Source organism: Xiphophorus maculatus, chromosome 10, assembly GCF_002775205.1.
Source record: "Xiphophorus maculatus strain JP 163 A chromosome 10, X_maculatus-5.0-male, whole genome shotgun sequence".
NCBI lineage: Eukaryota > Metazoa > Chordata > Actinopteri > Cyprinodontiformes > Poeciliidae > Xiphophorus > Xiphophorus maculatus.
The window spans coordinates 3803819-3817453 of NC_036452.1; the positions used below are offsets into that span (position 1 = coordinate 3803819).

Below are 13635 nucleotides of genomic sequence, written 5' to 3' on the forward strand. Positions count from 1 at the left end.
TTCATCAACCAAATGGCTGCAAAAATATCCTTCAGTCGGATTGGCTAAACCTTTCAAAATGGCTGCCATGTTGACTCTGAGGAATGAAAGATGGGAATGTATAAAAGCTGCATGAATGCCAGTGAAGTGTTGGAAAAAAACACTTTTGTGATTTTTGTTCTATGCAAATAAACTAAGTTCAGCTCCCTTATATTTCTTTACTTCTTCTTTGTCACTAAGCAGAAAGCAGATTCTCTTTGCTTATCACTCATTTACATGCATATTACAGTAACCAGGGATGGGAGGAGTACCCAAAAATTGCTTTAAACTAAGAGTAGCACTACATCGAACATATTTTTACTCAAGTAAAAGTAAAAAGTATCTAAAATAAATTACTCAAGAGTAAAGTGTTTGGTTAAAAGCTATTCAAGTAACTCATTAAACAACTATTTAATATTTAGAAATTACATAATAGACATGGAAATGTGGAAAATAATTCATATTAATTACAAAATAAAAATCTGGAAAAGTAAATATTTTTCCAAATCAGTTTGTCTCTATATCAAACTTTAAAAACTAGCTAAAGGTGTTTTTGTCAGGTGAAATTAAGGTTAGAACAAGCTTATCATTCAGTAGAGTTACAGCGGGTAGAGAAATTTTACTACAGGTAAAAGTATTGATACCTCATAATAAAATTACCCAAGTCAAAGTAATAATACCCTTAAAAGTAAAGTTTCTCAAAAATGTTACTCAAGTAAATGTAACTAGTTCCAAACTGTTCATTGTGGAGATAACATTATCTTTCCGTGTTTTACTCTCGTTTGCTAAACTAATAAAATCTTTTGCCGCTTGGTGGCAGTATAACCCAGAAAAGCCCACTGTCGGTGAGAGTGTAGATCTGCAGTTGCACCATCCCAATGTTGTGTAGATCTACAGTAGGCTCCCTTTTCCTGACGCGAAGCACCCGGCGAGGTTGCTGCACACGTTTTCCGTGGCCCTACTTCAGCAAACCTGGATTTTTTAACCCTTCAACGAGAACAAACACACGATAACATAATTTTCAGAACGACATAAGTAAGTTCGTTAATGAATGCAATAATAGTCATGTATTTTGCTAGCTTGAAATGATGCTGTTGATTCACTGGAAACTCTTACGGCCTAATATTTTCACCGTCGCATTAGCTTGCTAGCCGCGCCACATTAACGGCGAGCTTCAGTATCAGTAAAAAATGCTCTTTGCTTGGTATTTTAATGTGGTATTTATTTACAAGATGTTGTTTGTGATAATGTGTACATCTTAAGCGAAAATACAATCTACGTTTGCCTAAATTAGCTTATTCTACTCCATATGTTAAAGAGTACGTTGCATTACTGACAGTTAGCATGAAGATAGCTAGTTGCTAACGTAGATCCTGTTTCACTGACGTCTGGAAATAGCAATTAATTCTAAAATTTAATGATTTTGCGTTTATCAAAAGACGATTTATGGCAATAAAGCTAGGCTGCATAACGGACGTAAAGATTGAGTTTCAAACTACAGATAGTCGGTTACTGATATTGGCAAAGGCTTGACAAAGTAAATAACGGTAAGATTGGCTGTTTTTTAACGCCTGAATGATTCTGTGTGAGATGTTTTATTTGAGTCAGGTTGCTGTATGGTACAAAACGCTTATGTAAATGAGAATTAAAATAAGTAATAAAATAAAAAAGTCCATTCGACAGTTTGACTAGAACTGCACAGTTTGGATTACTTTTTAAATTATCATCTTTGGCGGAAATAAAAAGTCCTCTTTTGTCCTGATTAAAGAATAACTCATGCCCATATAAATTTGAAAAAAATCAGTCATCAATATTACAGTTTTTCAGCAAAGGATATTCACTGTTTATTTGTAATTTTTAGCAAGTATAAGAAGAAATATAAATAAGGGTGAATGAATAATTTAACGATTTGCTTCTAGTAGTACATTTTGCTCTTTTTTCTGCGGAGTATTAGACCTTTTTCATTTTGAAATACAGTTTTGTTTAGAGGCTTCATAATTCATTTTATTTGTTGTTTTGTTTGTTTATTTTGGATATTTAAAATGTCTTCCAGTTCCTGTGTTAAACATTAATTAGAATTCAAAGTTTATTGATCTTTCAGAACGTGTTCCTCCATTATTAAACCATTATATTACTTGAAAATGTTCTCAAAGCAACAATACTACCATTTATCACAATAACTTCTAGGGCAATTTATAGTCCAGGAAAATTTGTTATTGTGACAGGCCTAGAGATATAAGTGGAACGTAGGCTTAAATTTTGTGTCGTCTAGGCAACATAAAACAATAAAAAAAAATAGATATTGACTGTTCAGTACATCAACTGACCTCTCTGATGTGTAATGCGTATCATTTCAGATTGACAGCTCCCTTCAGCGATGTCTCGTTTCTTCGCCACCGGGTCTGACAGCGAGTCAGAGGAGTCGTCATCCGCCGATGAGATCACCCCTAAAGCACCCGGGACGACCTTCAAGCAGTCAGTGCATCTCTCCAGTTTGTCATCGCATCAAATCCATCTGTTGAGGTCTCACACAATAATGCTTCTTTTACAGGTCGCTGCTGCTTAGTGACGATGAGGAGGATACTAAAAGAGTGGTGCGCAGCGCCAAAGACAAAAGGTGGGTGCGCTGTGATTTTAAACAGCCTCAAAATGGCAGAAATCGTCCACCAAGCTCATCATAAAAAATTATTTCCATTTAAATTTCAGGTTTGAAGAGTTAACAAACTTCATAAAGACGATCCGCAACGCCATGAAGATCCGTGACATGTCCAAATGTCTGGAGGAGTTTGAGCAGCTGTGTCGAGCCTTCCTGAAAAGCAAGAACATAGTGGACAAAGAAGGAGTTCCTCAATTCTACATCCGTCTGCTGGCTGACCTGGAGGACTACCTCAACCAGGTCGGCTGTCTCCGTTCATACCAAACAACAGTAAGACGTTTCTTTTTTAAATAAACAATGTTTCTTCTCTTCCTTGAAGCTGTGGGAGGACAAAGAGGGCAAGAAGAAGATGAACAAAAACAACGCGAAAGCCCTGAGCACCCTGCGCCAGAAGATCCGCAAATACAACAGAGACTTTGAAACTGAAATTGTTGCTTACAAGGAGGTGAGGTGGAAATAAAGCCAACAATGGTTGGGGTAAAAAAAAAAGAAATAACTGGACAGGAATAAAAATATTTTGTTCACTTTTTAGAACCCACAGGAGTCTGCAGATGAAGAGGAGGAGAAGGAGCAGGAGGAATCTGGTAAATGTTTCTGTTCTTAATGTTTCTGTCACGTTCTCAAGAAACGACCAAGATTGTGGAAAAGCCGCAGATTATCCACTATATTAGATTCGTAGTGAAAAATATTTGCACTTTTGAGGATTACAAATAGGCCTGTTGCAATAAATCAATTAATTAAAATGAGCTTAATATTTTTTCTCTTTTCTTTTTATACCAAAAACTGGATGGCAAAAGTTTTCAGTTTGGTGCTTTGGTCTCAGCTAGCCTTTTTATTGAAGGACAGTTTAGTTTACATAGATTTCAAGATTCATTTTATTTGTTATATTCTTTATTTATGTTGGATATTTAAAATGTCTTCCAGTTCCAGTGTCAAGCATTCATTAGAATTTAAGCTTTAGTGGTCTTTAATGTTCTTGCATTATTTTATTATTATATTACTTGAAACTGGTCTCTAAACAACAATATTATCATTTATCGCAACAATTTCTGCATCCAGCAAAATTGATCATGTCAGGCATAATTACAAGTGTTAAGATCTTCTCAAAAACTCTCTTTTTTTTTTTGTTACTTCCCCAGGCTCCTCGTCTGAGAGCGACGATGACGACGACGATGATGACGACGCGGGGGAGGAAGTGTCGGCAAAATCCTTCCTGAAGAAAAAACCTGAAGGCCCCTCAGAAGCGAGCAAATTCCTGAAGTCTGCCAAGGGCTCTGGGGTGAGAGGCATCGAGTTGCTTGACCGCTTCAAGTCCTTGAAAATGTTTGGATTTTAATCAGGTGTTTCCAAGGTTGATTTCTGAATGAAGTCCTAAAGTTTCGAAAATGTAATTTACAGTTGAAACCAGATATTTTTTTTCTGACTGTCTGAAGTTAAATCAGACTAAACTTTTGTTGTTTTAGGCCAGTTAGATTTACCAAAATTATTCTGTTTGCTTAATTCCAGAAAAGCTACCAAGAATGTTTTTTAGAGGTTGTAACTTTCTTTATATAATGTTTTAATGTTAATTACCTTAACACGATTTGTTTGGATTATTTCAATGTAATTAGTATTTATTATTCCTAATAATGTATTTATCTTTTGAAATAAAGGTTAGATAATATTTAATATGTTAATAAATGTTATTAAAATTGGGCAATTTTTTAAATAAATGTTTTGTTCTCAAACCAGTGAAGTGTGAGACGCATTTCAAAATATAATTTTGTTCTATTTTAGTTTACCTAGAACGTAGAATACTATCATGACGTTATTAAGAGCTGTAATAAATGATTTCATATAATAGTGAATTGAAATATATATATTTTTTAGGTTGTTTTGTCTTGCTTTTATCTCCATAGAAAAGTTTGAAACTTGCTTTAAAAATGTTTGAAAAGTTCTTGAATTTCCTTTGAGAAAACTGTACAAACAAATTGCAAACGTTTCAACAGGATGAGTCGACTTCTAGTGATGAAGACGACGACGATGAAGACTGGGGTGGAGACACAGAGGAGAGCGGCAGCGAGAGCTCGGATGATGAGGAGGGGAAGAGCAAATCTCTGGCCACCGTTTTCCTCAAGAAGTAAGTCTGGAGTCCGACGGTCGACCGACCCAAACTGCTCTGCAGCCAAACGGGTCACTAACGGGTCACACGTTTACCGTCCTCAGGGTGGCCGGCGCCGACAAAGCCGGCATCAAGAAGGGCGAGAAGAAGAAGAAGCAGAAGAAAGAGCGAGCTGGGGATCTGCAGGAGGGGGAAATAGACGAAGGAGGCGAGTGGGAGAAAGTTAAAGGAGGCGTCCCTCTGGTCAAGGTAGAAATTCACATTTTCCTTCCATTTTGGTTTAAAAAAGAATCAAAACACACATCCTGCACATTTTTAGGCAGTAAGTTGATGTGATTTTGGTGTCTGGAAAATGAGCCATTTCTAAAACCTCTGTAATGTTATGTAACAAATCAGCAGGCACTATGCTGTTACTTAGCAACCACACCTGAGCATAACTCGTTACTTAACAACCAAAGCTGAGCTCCAGCACGTTTGGTCAGCTGGTTTTACGCTGAGCAACCAGTGTTTTGTTGTCTTACCATCCAGAAACCACTTGCTGCATTCTTACTGATTGTGCAGGAGGCTCCACTTCTGTTTCTCAGAGATGCACGGTTGTATAATTGTGCATTTGCTTGCTGCCATTTTCAAGTGTGTGTGTAAATGTTGAGTTGTTGCCTGGCCAGCAGCAGCTTAACTGGATTTATAGTGACAGAGACTCTAGAACAGCTGATTCTGAAAGGAGCTCAAACAGGCAGAACCGACCAGACAAAAGTCTAATTATCTAAGAATGTAATGAACATAGACCAATCCTAACCTGTTAAAGGAAGCATAATGGATCACATTTAAGAGACATGTCTCTAAAACAAAGCAAATATAACTGAGCTCTAATGCTAACGTCGTTCTGGTGTTTTTTGTCCACCAGGAGAAACCAAAGATGTTTGCCAAAGGCACAGAGATCAACGTTCCTGTGGTGGTGAAGAAGCTCAATGAGATCCTGCAAGCAAGAGGCAAAAAGGGAACAGACAGGTAGGAGGAAATAGCTGTAACAAACCTTTTCTTTGAAACAAGAGAGTTTCTTTAGTTTCCATCTTGTTTACCGCAGTAAAAACCTGATTGAGCTCCTTCACAGTTTGTATTTTCTACTAACTGGAGTTCCAATAGATTTATGATATTGTCTAACCACCGTAGTGAACAGATGAACAGTTCAGATTAATGTTGGTCTGTTTGGTGCATTAAAGTGATGATGAGTGGTTCTTTCCTCGGACAGGGCTGCTCAGATCGAGCTGCTCCACGCTCTGGCAGTCATCGCTGCTGAGAATAATCTGGGTCAAGGCATCCTGGTCAAGATCAAGTTCAACATCATCGCCTCTCTGTACGATTACAACCCCAACCTGGCAGCCTTCATGAAGGTGAGCCTCTGCTTTCCAAATGATCTAACGTTACCGAAACATAAAGAAAGCATTTTAATATGATCTGTGAGGTTAAATGGATCAGATTCTTCCAGAGTTCTGGTGAGTTTGAGGTTCAGGATGTTTTTTTTGTCTTCATATTGCTCTGCAGGCTGACATGTGGAAGAAATGCCTGGATTGTATCGACGAGTTGCTGGACATCCTGTTTGAACACAACAACATCTTCATCGGGGAAAACATCGCAGAGGACAGCGAGAATCTGATCATCTCAGATCAGGTGACCCGCACTCTTTCTTTAAGGTTTAGGGAAAAAACTCCCATTTTTAAATGAAAAGTTTTTGTGTTATGAGTCATGTGATCAACAACCGGATATTAATACCAGTAGAAAACAAGGGAGAAAAAAATTACTCAAAACTAAGGCTATTATTTTTAACTAAAACAAACAAAATAACAAACTGAGAAAACATTTTTGCTAATGGAAATAATTAAAGCTGTAATTAATGGGGGAAACTATAACTGGAACTATGTCATGCATTTGTAAAACATGCTAAAATTATCATGTCCTTCATTTTTGTGTTTGAGTCTATTTATTAGCCTTTCAAATTGTTGTAAAATAAATTTTTTGCTTATTTATTTTTTCCCCCACACAAGCCATATGCGTAAGCTGTCAGTAAATTACTGCGCTCCATAAATGACCTCCCGGCGGTTGGAAGAAAATACCAGAGTCTGTTGTTGTCCAATAATAATTAAATATTTAATGAAAATACAATTGAGAATTTTTTTTCTTACCTTAGATGGAATATAAACACAGATTAGCTCACATTTGTAATGGATACGCAGTTTTTTGTTGTTTTTTCTTTTTCTCCTTCCTGTCACCGGTGTGACCTTGAATTTCTTTAGTTGCACTAAAGTTTTCAGTGTGACGAATCCATGAACCGCTCTGTGTGTGTGTGTGTGTGTGTGTGTCCATCAGCCTTTCAGGGTGCGCGGGTGTGTCCTGACGCTGGTGGAGAGGATGGACGAAGAGTTCACCAAGATCATGCAGAACACCGACCCTCATTCACAGGGTACAAAACACCAACATTATTTTTGCTGTCTGTAACTTTTCTTTGTAAATTCACGTTTCTGATTCTCTTTCTTTCTCCGTTTCTTTCTCTCTGCTTGTGCAGAGTACGTGGACAACCTGAAAGACGAAGGCCGGGTTTGCGGCATCGTCGATCGGCTGCTCTCCTACTTGGAGAACAAAGGATCCACAGAGGAGATCTGCCGCGTCTACCTGCGGAGAATCATGCACACCTACTACAAGTTCGACTACAAAGCCCACCGCCGCAGCCTCGGCCTGCAGGGAGAAACCAAGGTGAGGCAAGGTCGTGTGTGGAGGGAAGAACTAAACTGTCCCAGTGAGCAAAAAGTTTTAATCGCAGGATAAATTTGCATTATTTTGTTTTTCTTCTCGTTTGGCCTCTGTTTATAATTGTGTTTACAGACTTCAATATAAATTTTATTTGTAGTTTTGTTTATTTATTTCGAATATTGTCATCTTCTAAACATAATTAAGTTCCAAAGTTATTTATTTATTTATTTCCAAAATCACTTTTGGCAAAAAAAAAAAAAGGGAAAAAAGACCAAAAAATGGTCGTTATTTTAGGAAAGTCACAATATTTAAAGTGTCTTGCTGTTCCGTTGTTAAATGTTGCTCTCTAAGTATGTGTACTGTCATTATATTTCATTTTGTTAACAATAAATTGTCCCAGAAATTGAAATAATTTATGATATTTGTTTTTGAGACAGTTTCCATGTTTTAAGTAACAAATTACTTTTACCTGTTTAATGTGTCTTTTACTTTTTCCAATTAAATGATGATGTTGTTTTGATAATAGTAGTGGTATAATAATCCAAGAGCACATTCTCAGATTTATATTTAAATTCTAATGAACGTTTAACACTGGAAGACTTTTTAAATATCCAAAATAAATGAACAAAGCAACAAATAAACTAAACTGAAGTCCTTCAAAAAAAAAAAATGTCTGGTTGAGACGAAGCACCAGACTGAAGACTTTTATCCTCCAGTTTTTGGTAGAAAGAGAAAAACAAGAAATCATTCAAATTGAAATGTTTGAGTTTGTTTTAATTTATTCTGCAATTAAGTGATTTATTGTGTATTGCACTACTTGCATTATTGTGCCATTACTGTTATATTATTTGAAAATGGGCTCAAAACAGTAATAACATTGTTTATGTCAGTATTTCTGGGACAGTTTACTGCATATTGTATGAAGAACTGCGGCTCCCCCAGAGCAGAATAACTTTTTTTCTGAATTATGGCTGGCTGGCGTTTAGTCGGAGCAGGACCAGGAGGAGAGCGAAGGCGAGGACAGCGCCGTCATCATGGACCGCCTCTGCAAGTTCATCTACGCCAAGGACCGCACCGACCGCATCCGGACCTGCGCCATCCTGTGCCACATCTACCACCACGCCCTGCACTCGCGCTGGTACCAGGCCCGCGACCTGATGCTCATGAGCCACCTGCAAGACAACATCCAGCACGCCGACCCCCCCGTGCAGGTCGGTCACCTCGAGACCACCGGAAACGCGGCCTGAGGAGAACGGGAATAATCGGCTTTTTGTTCCGTTTTTCCCATGAAGATCCTGTACAACAGAACCATGGTCCAGCTGGGCATCTGCGCCTTCAGACAGGGGATGATTAAAGACGCCCACAATGCTCTGCTGGACATCCAGTCATCGGGCCGAGCCAAGGAGCTGCTGGGGCAGGGGCTGCTGATGAGGAACATGCAGGAGAGGAACGCTGAGCAGGAGAAGATTGAGAAGAGAAGACAGGTAAGAGACGAGGAGGGAGCAATCACACCACCGCTGTTTAGTCGCCTTTAATCCAACTCCAGTCCGGTTCTCTAGAAAGTTTCAATAATTAATCAAACTCTGATGCGGACTAAAAAAGAAAGCTTTGGTCTTTCTACAAACCCTGGTCTGCTTTTAAAACTGTGGTGCAGTTTGAATGCATATGTGAACGCCAAACGAACCGGAATCCACTTCAAAAACATGACCTGGACTACAGCGCAGAGGATTCTGGGTAAATTCAACCAAAACAAAAATGTGCGTCTAGCGCTAGCAGGAGAAATTACTTTTAGAAATCCTACAGCTGCTAAAATCTGACGCCACTGCATTTTTGCTGACATTTTGTGAAGAAGGAAGTTGCGCTCAGTGTCTTCTTCAGATGTTTTTGTGTCGTTTTCTTCAGTGGTTCATAATACAGTGCTCCTACAGGCGAGGAGGGGAACAGGTCTTTCACAGGTTTTGGTTCATTTGACACAGTGGACTTTGAAAGCGAATTTCAGCAGCTGAAAATGTAACAAATGTTGCAATTTTGGCCCTCAATCGAACCAAGTCTACTGGACTATCAGGTGTGAAAAGAACCTTAGGCTACATTCACACAGCAGACAAATGTAAACAAAATACAATTGTTTTTTTTTTTAATGGTAATCTAAATGACTAAATTGCTTTTTTCTTTTCACTCTCCAAAACATCAGTTCAGTGGCACTAAATTGGAAACATATGCAATTGTTTCCAAAGTGTCTGCAGTCTGAACAGTCATGTTGAGACTGCATGCTCTTTAATGTGAGACATACTGTAGGTCATAATTCTGCACCAGAAAAAGACAGATGTAGTAAATCTGGATGTAAACAATGTCTTAAAATTATAGTTATGAACTCATGAAAGAAGTCTTTGTCACTGAAACGCATCACAATCCAATCACATCCAAACAGACTTCCCTACAGAAACGGCAGCCAGTGCTTCACAAAAGATTTAGATTTAAAAGAGCTTTCTTCAATTTGCTAATGTTGTGGTAGATTATTTCCCTTAAAACAATGTATGTTTCCATCTTACAAGTGAAATAATCTGCCATTGGAACTAGTACTTTTTTTCATGAATATTAAGAAATTATTGACGTAAAACAAGCTCCTATAATTTGGAGAAAAGTTACTTCTAAGTTAGTTTTGTCTTATTTTCAGTGTACTAAGATATTTGCACTAGAAACATTTTTGGTGATATTTGTGTTTTTTTTGCTATGATGTGACTCCAAGATGGCACCTTTTGGTTGCAGGTTCCTTTCCACATGCACATCAACCTGGAGCTGCTGGAGTGTGTGTACCTGGTGTCGGCCATGCTGCTGGAAATCCCCTACATGGCGGCCCACGAGTTCGACGCCCGCCGCAGGATGATCAGCAAGCAGTTCCACCACCAGCTCCGAGTGGGAGAGAGACAGCCGCTGCTGGGTACGAAACAATCCTCCGAACTCCCTCTGTCAGGGATTCATCTCACTCTGGAAGCAGAGACGATGAACTCTAACCTTTCTGACCCCCAGGACCTCCGGAGAGCATGAGGGAACACGTGGTGGCAGCCAGCAAGGCCATGAAGATGGGCGACTGGCGCACCTGCCACTCGTTCATCATCAATGAGAAGATGAACAGTAAAGTGTGGGACCTGTTTCCTGAGACGCAGCGAGTCAGAGAGATGCTCGTCAGGTAACTCCTCCCTCCTGATCCCTGGTTTCAGACAATAAAACATTTTCTGAAAACACAGTGGCAGGTTTTGATATGGGCAGATGCCCAGGGTGACACGAGAAAGGGGTGACACAACCAGGATCTTTAAAATAAATTGTATCTGTTGTATCTTATCTGTGAGTTGACCTAAGTCCAAGTTTGCTACCATTTGTATGAATGTGTAGCTGGATAAGTTTCCTTTAGTTGCTGTTGACTACATCACCTGCTTTCTGCTACAAAAACAAATCAGATAATTTCTTGCATTTTAATTGGTTGAAGTGCAGCAGGAGGAAGTGCACTGCTCCTGCAAGAGCCACAACTGTGTGTATATTTATATTTCAAGCTTACAAAGTCGGGCATATTGATAAATCATAGTGTGATTAATCTGATTAAATGTTTTTAATCGAGTGATGACTCCAATTTTGCACCTAATGTTTGTAAAACCCTTTGTAGGAAGATCCAGGAGGAATCCCTGAGGACGTATCTGTTCACCTACAGCAGTGTGTACGACTCCATCAGGTAAACGCATCGTGTGTTTACCAGCACTAGCATTACGTTGTAGGTCTGAGCGATAAATCAACTGTATTGATTTATCAAATATTTTGTTTCTGATAGTTACATTTTTGGAAAATCTGGATTTGTTTTTTCCCCATCAATGCACTCCTTGGGTTTTTTTATAGCTCAGAGTGATGTCAGCGCTCCAAGAGCCACCATTTTGTGACTATATTCTCTTAATTAAACAAAAATGATTGTATCCTGGTCCTAATAATCTGTTGTATGACTGAAAGATTGAAATCCAAAAATATTTTATTTGTACTTTTTTCTTTCTACAAAGGAAAGCAAGAAAAAAATTGCTTATAGTTGGATTTGATATGAAAAATATCTGGAATTTTTATTTCATAGGAGCTCAGAAAAATTAAGAAAAGGACAATTCTGTGTTTAGTCTGTGGAAGCAATCTGATTAATTTGTAAACTGACATCTAAAATATATTAGAAGACATTTAGATATGCAAAAAATATATATTAAATGTTTATTTTTATGTTCATTGTTTGTTTCTGTCTGTGATCTGCAGCATGCAGACTCTGTCTGAGATGTTTCAACTGGAGATCCCAACAGTTCACAGTATCATCAGCAAAATGATCATCAATGAAGAACTGATGGTACGTTTTAGTCTTCCTATAAGCATAAAAGAAAAAATCTTAGTATTGAACCAATGAATTCAACTGTTAATTGCTTAAGGCGTTAAGAGCTTTTTGCACGGATCTCCACAGGCGTCGCTGGACCAGCCCACGCAGACGGTGGTGATGCACCGCACAGAGCCCACCTCCCTGCAGAACATGGCTCTGCAGCTGGCAGAGAAACTGGGCAGCCTGGTGGAGAACAACGAGCGAATCTTCGACCTGAAGCAGGGCGTCTACGGAGGATACTTCAACAGGGGTGAGCGGGACTGGAAACATGGATTTAATCCGGTTATTTTTAATAAAATTGGACAAATTCTGGTCTGAGCTGACATGGAAGAATTGTCTTAGATTGAGAAAGCTCTGGAAAAACCAGATGATGTTTGAACTCCTAGATGGAAGTTAACTTTAAAAGAGTTTTTAGTGCAAGTATTTGTAATAAACAGATATTTTAAGAGTTAGTGTCCTGTTTTAGCATCCTTTTAACTTTAGATTTTAATTTATAATGTTGGTTTAGGGCAGGGGTGCCAAAACGTTTTGCAAAGGGAACCATGCTAAAAGTAAATGTGGGCTACTAAAATGTCATCTGTTGTCTTATGAAAAATCTAAATCTCAAATTTTGAAATTCAGATTTACTTATTGGTCAAGTGGCAGTGCAAATTAACCATCATGATGTAATGTAAATGTACCCAAGTTAGCTAAAAAAAACAAATTTTTATCTGTTTTCTTTTTCAGTTGTTAAAACCTAAACCTAAAAATTAAAAGAAGCAATACAAAACTACTCTATTATCAAAACAAACTAAGTGCAGAATATTTTAATGAAACATACCAGTCTGATTTCTATACAGATATTATCTGCAAGTACCTTCAGAAAAAACTTTTTGTTTTGGATTTTCAGATCAGAAAGGCGGATATCAGCAGAAGCAGCCATACCAGCGAGGTATATATATGTATATGTCATGTTGCCTGCTCCTGGTTTTCTCTTTGTAATTAGTTAAATGCTGATTGTAATTTTTAAATTTTGACCTTTTAACAGATCAGAAAGGCGGCTACCAGCAGAAGCAGGGCGGCTACCAGCGAGGAGGCTACAGGAATCAAAACCAGAGCAACTACTGAACTTAGAAATTGTGCTGGGATTTTTTTTTTTTGGTCACTTTTTCTACCTGAAGTTGTTTTCATTCCACAACCACCAACAACCACCAATGGAAAAATGCTTTCAGTTTATCCTGAATCTGCTGACACTTGCTTTATTATAGCTATGAAATGTTTCAATATCACCACCGTTCAGTACCAAACCCTGAAGATTGTAGCAAAGCAGCGTGGTCAATTAGAGCATGTTAACTATTTACTAAACAGTAATAAAGACAAAAATTAACACTGTCTTGAGTTTTATTCAGAAAGACAAAAAAAGGGTTTTAAATTTCTTGATGAACCAACTTATAGCTAAAACATGGATATGCACAGCTAAATATCCGTTTGAGAGCAAGAGCTTGGTAAGTACAAATTTACAGTTTGAGGTTAACATTTGAGTCTAACTATAAACCTACATATAGTAAGTCTAATGGCATAAATGTCTAAGTCATATTATGCCAATAGGACATAAGTAATTATGCTATTAGGCTAACAAAATAGACCAACTGCTATAATTGGATAACATTTGAACTGTTTTTTATGCATTCAGCTGTAAACATCAATGCTAGTTTTGCAACCTTTGTCATAAATTCGTCAACA

At 38.1% G+C, this 13635-nt stretch overlaps 1 protein-coding gene across 1 annotated transcript; it reads left to right on the forward strand.

The window, feature by feature from the left end:
* Positions 1 to 910: 910 nt before the first annotated feature.
* On the forward strand, positions 911 to 13284 carry LOC102226018 (eukaryotic translation initiation factor 3 subunit C). The gene is made up of 23 exons (XM_014473232.2): positions 911 to 1053; positions 2376 to 2493; positions 2570 to 2635; positions 2725 to 2914; positions 2994 to 3119; positions 3207 to 3258; positions 3814 to 3953; positions 4663 to 4793; positions 4880 to 5024; positions 5680 to 5783; positions 6025 to 6166; positions 6318 to 6443; positions 7140 to 7233; positions 7336 to 7523; positions 8507 to 8731; positions 8813 to 9004; positions 10287 to 10458; positions 10548 to 10707; positions 11179 to 11244; positions 11799 to 11886; positions 11998 to 12163; positions 12803 to 12844; positions 12941 to 13284. The coding sequence occupies exons 2-23, from the start codon at positions 2396 to 2398 to the stop codon at positions 13018 to 13020; spliced, it is 2793 nt and encodes a 930-aa protein (XP_014328718.1). The 5' UTR covers positions 911 to 1053; positions 2376 to 2395; the 3' UTR covers positions 13021 to 13284.
* The last annotated feature ends 351 nt before the right edge of the window (positions 13285 to 13635 follow it).